This window comes from Oncorhynchus kisutch, linkage group LG27 (genome assembly GCF_002021735.2).
Source record: "Oncorhynchus kisutch isolate 150728-3 linkage group LG27, Okis_V2, whole genome shotgun sequence".
NCBI classification, from domain to species: domain Eukaryota; kingdom Metazoa; phylum Chordata; class Actinopteri; order Salmoniformes; family Salmonidae; genus Oncorhynchus; species Oncorhynchus kisutch.
The window spans coordinates 21,705,517-21,713,651 of record NC_034200.2 but is presented as its reverse complement, the minus strand read 5'-3'; the positions used below and the strand labels follow the sequence as shown (position 1 = coordinate 21,713,651).

Here is an 8,135-nt window from a genome sequence, read left to right as displayed (position 1 = left end):
TTAACTTTTAGTTTCCTCTTTGCAGTAGAATTGCGGTGTATAATATCCTGTTCTGTCTTTCTGCCCCTGACAAAGCAAAGGAAGGTGATTTATTTATTAGCCAACTCAACTTTGATAAATTGAAACATTACTCATTGATTCTTTGTGATGGATGAAGTGTCAAGTCAATCAACTACTGTATTTTCTCACTTGTTTCAAATATGAATAATCCTTCACACTCAATGAGAGTTGGGCAACCACACCATATAATTAATCACACAAGACCATTTTTCTATGTTCAACCACCAACTCAACCATTTTATAATATGTGTCAATGGAACATCAATCCATATGGTCGTCTCCCATCAGGTACTATGGCTACTTTTTCTTAAAAAATCTTTGTCAATTCATTTGTGTCATGTAATTTTCGAATACAATTCTAATATTTTCTCTCTTTCTATTTCCAGCTATGTCTTATGGGCGTCGATATATTGCTCCATATGCCATACCTGGCGTATGTGGCTCCACAGGCGCCGACACAGCCTGTCGACTACAGTAGGATGTTTAACCCCCACATCTCCTCTGCGACCTATGACGTCCAGTTCTGTCACCACTTCCAGCAGCAGGCCTGTGTTGGGTGAGAGAACGCTTGTTCTGAGGTTCAAACTTATCCCAACCTCAGACGAACGTGTCTTCCCCTAGGACGACCGTGTCTCCCCCTGGGACGACCGTGTCTCCCCCTGGGACGACCGTGTCTTCCCCTGGGACGACCGTGTCTTCCCCTGGGACGACCGTGTCTTTCCCTGGGACGACCGTGTCTTCCCCTAGGACGACCGTGTCTTCCCCTGGGACGACCGTGTCTTCCCCTAGGACGACCGTGTCTTCCCCTAGGACGACCATGGCCAAAGAACCCAGTAGGAGCTGGAGCCGAGGCCTCTGCCACAGAGACAGCCCCAACAGGGTAGTATGAGGTCGAGGGACTCTGCCCAGCAGCGTATTCAATGACTCCACTAGTACAGTGGTGGGCTATAATGCAGAGTCCAGCCAGAGCTGCCTGGAGGAGCTGGCCAAGCAATACCACTCTGAGAAGCTCCTCCTGAATACTGAAGAACCTTGGATAGTGGGACAGGCCAGAGAACAGAGGATCCTCCAGAGGATGTAAAACATGACGGTGGGGCCTTGACTAGGAGCCTTGACTAGGGGCCTTGACTAGGAGCCTTGACTAGGAGCCTTGACTAGGAGCCTTGACTAGGAGACTTGACTAGGAGCCTTGACTAGGAGCCTTGATCTGAATTGGGCTTCACATGACCCTGACCTAATATATAAATTCACTTGCACTATGAAATGCACACAAAGCACATTGTAATAAATTAAAACACTCGTAATGTTTGAATAAGTGTTACAAAAATAATATCTAAGGCAGCAGTTCAACAACTTGCTGTACAGTAGATGCCTGCATTTCCAGTGCTTGATTGTAGCCTTGATGGACGCTGTGCATCGATCCTAATCACAGCCTGGGCTGCAGCCTAACCGACTGTACTGTGACACTAACCCCATGTTGACCAGCAGACCAAACAACCTGGGAGGGGTAGGCCCAGTCTACTCTACAGCATTTCAACTCCTCTTACAGTGTCAGTGTATTGTTCACTGAGGGTTGAAGCCCAGGCAATACAATTATAAAGCAGTGGAAATGCAATTTCTTGGTGAGAGGAGATGTTTGGCTTCAAGTGCCAGTCGAAGTTGTCTCGTTTTGTTACTGTGTAGATATTTTGAACATCGCTGTGTAATGTTGACAAACATATCTACTTGCCTGCACAGTGTTGCCAATAAAACCTCACACTTTTAAAACCTGTTTTTTTTCATTTACATTAAAGAGTACAGGGATGCATTCATCAACATGGATAATAGATTGATGCTTCAGTAGTTTCATGAAAGCTGTGGTTAGTGTTCTACAGATTGGATCAGTAATTGAAACGTGTTAGGCCCAGCATAATTAGCCTTGCAATCTAGGTTGTACGAATACTTCAAGATAATACATAATCACATGCATTCTTTATTCTGACATTAAATTAAGACTTTTATGAGGCAAAATGTTGCATGTCTTCCAATAATTTGTACACACCCCTGAAGTTTCACCTTCATTTTTAGAGAATAGAGACAGTAAACTCCAAACTATTTTGTAAAGCAAATTAAAAATAACTACAAAATAACTACTGTATAACATATCAGGCTTGTTATTGAATGACTCACAGCTGTAATCACATTTTTTGGCGGATTAGGAAGAGCTGTTAAAATGCATGACCTAATTTAGTTTGGAGGGGCGAACTGTAGAGGCAATACTCTTAAGTGTCGTAACGATATGTAACATTTAGATTAAGAAGAGATCAGTGCTTGACTTGGCTAAGGAGCTCACAGGAGCTGAGTACTGGCACCTCACATGTTTTAATACTGGAGTTCCTGTTCCTCTTGTACATTATTAGCTCAAAAGTATTGTGGAGCTCTTGCACCTAAATATAAACAGTACCGGCACCTGTTCTAGTCCAAGTCAAGCACTGGAAGAGGTTAATAAAATGGGATGAGGGTTGACTTTTGATGTGTACTTGTTTTTTCGGAATGCACTAGAATGACTGAAATGACTGAATCAGCGTGGAAGTAAAACTGTCGTTTCCCGAGACATCCCAGGAACTGTTTTTCAAACTGAAACCACACCTTTGGTAATCATCAATTTAAGGCCAGGTGTGTCTGGCTCACACTTTTAATCAGTTTGTTGTGAGGCAAGTCAAGTTGATCTATTGTTCTGGTGGTGAGCAGGTCATTTCTTACATTTGTGTGCTCTGTATTGCAGTTATTTTCTTATTCAGGGTCATTATATTTAATTGGTGGTGTCACCATTTGTAAGATGCACTTATTTTTTGATGGAATTATTTAATGACCTGAATTCACTTAATCACCTTGTTGGTACTGATTGGCAAACAAAGCTTCCTGAAGTGTTGAGGCTTTCCATCTAATTGTGTTATTCTGTAGGTTCATTACTCAAGGCTTTGATCAACAAAGTGTACACTTGTGGCACATTTATAGTTGTCCCACACACCATAGTGCATTCGAAGCGTAGCCTTTTTGTCCTCTACCGAAACCAATACAGGACCAATCGGGTTGTTTGATGAAACAAAGCTTCAGATGTCATTGATCATGTGCTTCTGATAGTGATACAGGCATCGGCACACTGCTTTGAGGTAAACTGCTTAGCGATTTCGACACACCTCAGCGCTCCGTGACATCACTAATTGTTAGACTGTGCATTGATTTTAGACTGTGCATTATTTTTATGCATTTCCTTTTACTTTCCATCTGTTTCTTTCCTTAGTTTAGGTATGGCAGCAACACAATTTGAAAATGGACCACATGTGGCAGCGGGGCACATTGGGCCACACCAGCCAGTTCCTCAGCCCAACCCTGGCACATGGCACCCAGTGCATGGACCTGAAGGATCAGGGCCCCATCTAACCGATCATCAGCCCCATCCTCATGTGCACCAGTCTCGACCCTACTTCTATGTGCAGCCCCCTCCTCCTCTCCCCCTCTACCACTACCAGTGGCCCATGCCCTACAACCCCTGCTCTGGAATTCCAGGAATGGCTAAGTTTAAACATGTTTTTCTTACCCAGTAGTATAAATGCTGTATAATGTCCAGTCTGGCAGTATAAAGTAATATTCATGATCAGTAAACCACATTTTTGTTCTGATCTACTACATGTATTGTACAGCTCAAAATGTATACCTCCATAATTTGAGGAACCCCATGCTTTTCAGCTGTCATTTAAAAACAATGTATTCAATACAATTCAAAGATCCAATGACACTCATTCCTTCTAATTTTGTATTTAGGTTACGGTATGCCGGGAATGGTTATGCCACCTTTCCTTCCCCACCCATACATGGAGGTTCCAGGTTATGTTCTTCCTCATTCCCAGCTGCACCCTGCAGAATACAGACAATACCAATTCCGTCCTGCTGCCATGGCCTACCAGAACAACAGCAGGATGTCCAGCACGTTTTACCACAACGCCACACCCATAGAGATGGTCAACTCTGAAGTACAGACTGAACCACCACCTGAAGTGGTGAAGGATGGTCCCCCCTTGGCTAGACTACTGGCTAGGTCAGACTTTGGAAGAGGCACCAACTCTACCACCCCCTCATCTCTAAGCTCCAAAGCAGAGAAACAGAGCTGCCCAGAAGAAGAACCTAATTCCCCCATTGCCTCCAAAACTGGATTCCAGGGGATACTGAGGAGCCAGGGTACTGGCAAAGACCCACCTGCAGGAACAAAGACCATGCACTCACGTAGCATCTCTATAGAGTGGATGACACAGAATGGACTGATGGTGCCAGAAGATGTGGCACAAGAGTTGTCTGAAAGAGTGTCAGATGATCATCCTAATCAAAGCCAGATGTCCTTTTATAGTCAGGTACCCAAAAAGTTGAATGAGTCCGTATGGTCAGTGCAGTCTTTGGCCCCGTATGTCCCCTCCAAAGAGTTGCTTCTGGAGAACGGCATTGTGGTGACTGAGAAAGAAGCAGATCCTTCCAACGTCAGTCAAGACCTCGCAGCCAGTCAGGTCATAGCTGTAACAGAGAGGAGGAGAAGTCTGAGGTTTTCACTGACTTTAGAAAATGTGAAAGAGGCAGAGAACATGGCTGATGTGAATACTTCTTCATGCCAAGAGTCCTTCCATTATATGCAAATACAGCAAAAGGCTAATGCGTCTGTTTGGTCAGTGCAGTCGTTGGCGCCGTATGTCCCCTCCACAGAGTGGCTGATACAGAATGGGATTTTGGATCATGAAGTGTCGAATGCGAAAGAATCGGATGCGAATGTCAGTCGAGGCCACACAGCTAGTCAACTGTTGGCTATAACCGAGAGAAGTCAAAGGTTGTCCCTGTCATCGGTAGACACACTTCCCCCTTATGTTCCCTTTTCCTGTTTGCTGGCCGACATGGGAAAAATGTACTACAGAAAGCATCAACTAGGCACTGCAGAGCATAAGCAAGTTTTCAGCACGCCAATGGATAAATTCATCCCATCAAAGAGGCTGAACTCTGAAGCTCTTCCCAGGAGGAAAAGGCAGCTCAAACATAGCCACAACCTACACATGGAGCTTGTGGAAAAAGGTTCTCCTACAAGCCAAAGTGCAATGATCCCAAGTGTTGAAGGATCTTTGAATAGCACTCAAGGGTCAGTGAAACCCAAGGCTCAACGTAGCCCAAATCAGAAGGCTCTGAAAGTTACAGAGCCCAGGGTCCTGAGCCCTCCCTGCTTTCCAGATGACCCTGAACCATATTCCTCCAAATGCCTAGCAGGAGACAAAGCACCTGGCTGCAGATGTACAGGTCGCTGCAACCAGAAAATGGAGGCGGAGGTGATGGAACCTGCCAAACAGGCTAGGTCTATTGAACCCAGTCGACAGGACTGCGAGCAGATTGCAGATGTTAGGATGCCAACGGCTCCCTCATCAAACGGACACTTTAAGACGTGTGGTCTGATGTGTTCAAAGCTACAGGAGAGGAACTGCTACTGTGAGGTGCCGAAGCCAAACGGAGTGAGTTTCAGGAAGCGCCACACCGGCAGACTGAATAAGGGAAATGTGGCCAAGATGGCCGCCGATCTCATCAAGCCTCAGGCACAGCAGCGTCTCATTCCACAGTATCAGAAACGACAGATGGGTAAAGAGGGCATACCATACTTTTTGATCATTCCTAAACTTGGTCTAAGTTAGTCTGCTTTGATATATTCTTACACAAATGCACACTGAAACAATGCTGTAAAATGACACTTTATATAGTATCTTTCTCCTGCAGATTCCAGGGGAGCAAACAAGGCCATGCCTGATCATGTAACTTGTGATAATGGATATGGGCTGAACTACTCAAAGAAACGGAGACGATGGCAGAATAGACCACAGGGTATGTATACTGAACAAAAATACAAATGTAACATATAAAGTGTTGGTCCCATGTTTCAGGTCCTGAAATAGAATATCCCAGACATTTTCCATACGCACAAAAAGCTTTTCTATCAATTTTTGTGCACAAATTTGTTTACGTCCCTGTTAGTGAGCATTTCTCTTTTGCCAAGATGATCCATCCGCCTGACAGGTGTGGCAAATCAAGAATCTCATTAAACAGCATGACCATTACACAGGTGCACCTTGCACTGGGGACAAAAGGCCACTTTAAAATGTGCAGTTTTGTCACACAACACAATGGCACAGATGCAATTGGCATGCTGACTGCAGACATGTCCACCAGAGCTGTTGCCAGAGAATTGAATGTTCATTTCTCTACCATAAGCAGTCTCAATGTTGTTTTAGAGAATTTGGCAGTACTTCCGACCGGCCTCACAACCGCAGACCCACTCCACCCCAGGACCCCACATTCGGCTTTTTCACCTGCGGCATTGTCTGAGACCAGCCACCCGGACAGCTGATGAAACGGAGGATTATTTCTGTATATAATTTTTTGGGGAATACCCATTCTGATTGGCTGGGCCTGTCTCACCAGTGGGTGGGCCTATGCCCACCCGTGGCTGTGCCCCTGCCCAGTCATGTGAAATCCAAAGATTAGGGTCTAATGAATATATTTCAATTTACGGATCTCCTTATATGAACCGTAACTCACTAAAATCCTTGTTGCGTTTTTATATTTTTTGTTCTGTATAATGTTAGTCATTCTACTGACTATTTTCCACAGTATTGTTAGTGTTTTCAATGCTAAATACCTGATGGTGTTACTGGTTTCTTCACCAGACAGAGCACAGACTAACCCATCAAACAAGCCTTTTGGACAGCAGAACACCCAGAGGAATGGTGACGAAGAACCCTGGACTGGGTATTATGGCAGATCTGGTAAAACAAGAGGCAAGGATAACAACCTTGATGGATGATTTATGGTTTAGACTGCGTGAATGGCCAGTCACGCCATTCTGTCTGTTTCATAAAGTAAGGTTAAATTGTCAATCAGCAGTTGAAACAATAGCAAAGTGTTTTCCCTGCCCCCGTTTCTGTAAAGAACTGAGGTATGAGGCTGGAGAAATGTAACCACTAAAATTCATAGACCGAACTATGGATGCAAGGACTGACAATCTGATATCATTAGTTTTAAACATGTTTTGAGACTACACATTGTTTCCATTTACTCTTACAAACATTGGAGTTAAACAAGCTTATAGTTTTGGTTCTGATGGGGTACGACAGTCCACATGAGGCATGTATAAATTATATTTTTTCCAGAATCAATAGGTACATAATTAATTTTTAAGTACAAATGAAATACATGTATCTATTGATTGTACCTCGTTCAGAATCAAAAATATAAGGTTGATTTACTCCAATGTTTGTAAAAGTAAATGGAAACAAACACTGTATAGTCTCAAAACATGATTAAAACTAATATTGATATCATGGATTGTCAGTGCTTGCATCAATAGCTCTGTATGAACTTAAGTTGTTACATTTCTTCAGCCTCAGCTTTCTACCTACAGAGGCCGGGTTAGCTTCAATTAACATTCCAAGATGAAGCCCTATGCTGAAGTTATTTTTAATTATTTATTAACACTGTGTTTTCTCTACAGGAGCAAATGGAAGAAACCCAAGGTACTGACTGACCAGAGACTGTCAACAAATGACAATGAAGACATTTTTAATAACCCTATTTATAGGCCTATCTAAAATAAAGTTTTTTTCCCCCTCCAAATTAACTCCTTGAGTTTTGAAGTGGTGGAGGAATTTGAAATTAAAAGTAGAACATGTTCATGAAATGGGGCTTATTGATCAGTAAGGGAATTTGGACTCGCCATGACTGCTGAACTCTATAAAGACTTCACAAAAGCAAGATTTATTCACTATCGATTGCAAAAGGCACAGCATATTCATTGTCAAGGAGTCCCAAGTGAAAGATGAATTTAGATACTCCCATAAAGGTTATCTAAAAAGTAGCCTACCCAACACTCTTCCTGGTAGGGCTGTGAAGTTGCCTACCCACCATGTGGTTGGTAAGCGTGGCTAACTTCAGACGGGACAATGTTTTGACTGCACACAGGAGATCAAGGGTCTGTTTAACTTGAGCAAAACAAGTAGGCTACTACAAGAATCCTCACT

At 43.4% G+C, this 8,135-nt stretch overlaps 1 protein-coding gene across 8 annotated transcripts; it reads left to right on the top strand.

Moving 5' to 3' along the window:
* Nucleotides 1-2,661: 2,661 nt before the first annotated feature.
* On the top strand, nucleotides 2,662-7,776 carry LOC109872166 (uncharacterized). Of its 8 annotated transcripts, XM_031806877.1 has the most exons (7): nucleotides 2,668-2,782; nucleotides 3,004-3,212; nucleotides 3,344-3,609; nucleotides 3,865-5,703; nucleotides 5,839-5,943; nucleotides 6,786-6,896; nucleotides 7,610-7,776. In XM_031806877.1, exons 3-7 carry the CDS (start codon nucleotides 3,351-3,353, stop codon nucleotides 7,636-7,638), a joined length of 2,343 nt encoding a protein of 780 aa, XP_031662737.1. In that variant the 5' UTR covers nucleotides 2,668-2,782; nucleotides 3,004-3,212; nucleotides 3,344-3,350; the 3' UTR covers nucleotides 7,639-7,776. The 8 variants fall into 8 exon arrangements, with proteins under 8 accessions (XP_031662738.1, XP_031662737.1, XP_031662740.1 ...); XM_031806878.1 differs by lacking the exon at nucleotides 3,004-3,212 and having other exon boundaries at nucleotides 2,662-2,782; XM_031806880.1 differs by lacking the exon at nucleotides 3,004-3,212 and having other exon boundaries at nucleotides 2,689-2,782; nucleotides 3,349-3,609.
* The last annotated feature ends 359 nt before the right edge of the window (nucleotides 7,777-8,135 follow it).

What these genes read in the sequence shown, in the direction of transcription:
- LOC109872166 (XM_031806878.1), top strand. Translation starts at nt 3,351, where the DNA reads ATGGCAGCAACACAATTTGAAAATGGACCACATGTGGCAGCGGGGCAC. An exon ending in CCCCTGCTCTGGAATTCCAG is followed by an intron (nt 3,610 to 3,864) that starts GAATGGCTAAGT and finishes TTTTGTATTTAG; the next exon opens with GTTACGGTATGCCGGGAATG. An exon ending in ATGGCAGAATAGACCACAGG is followed by an intron (nt 5,944 to 6,785) that starts GTATGTATACTG and finishes TTTCTTCACCAG; the next exon opens with ACAGAGCACAGACTAACCCA.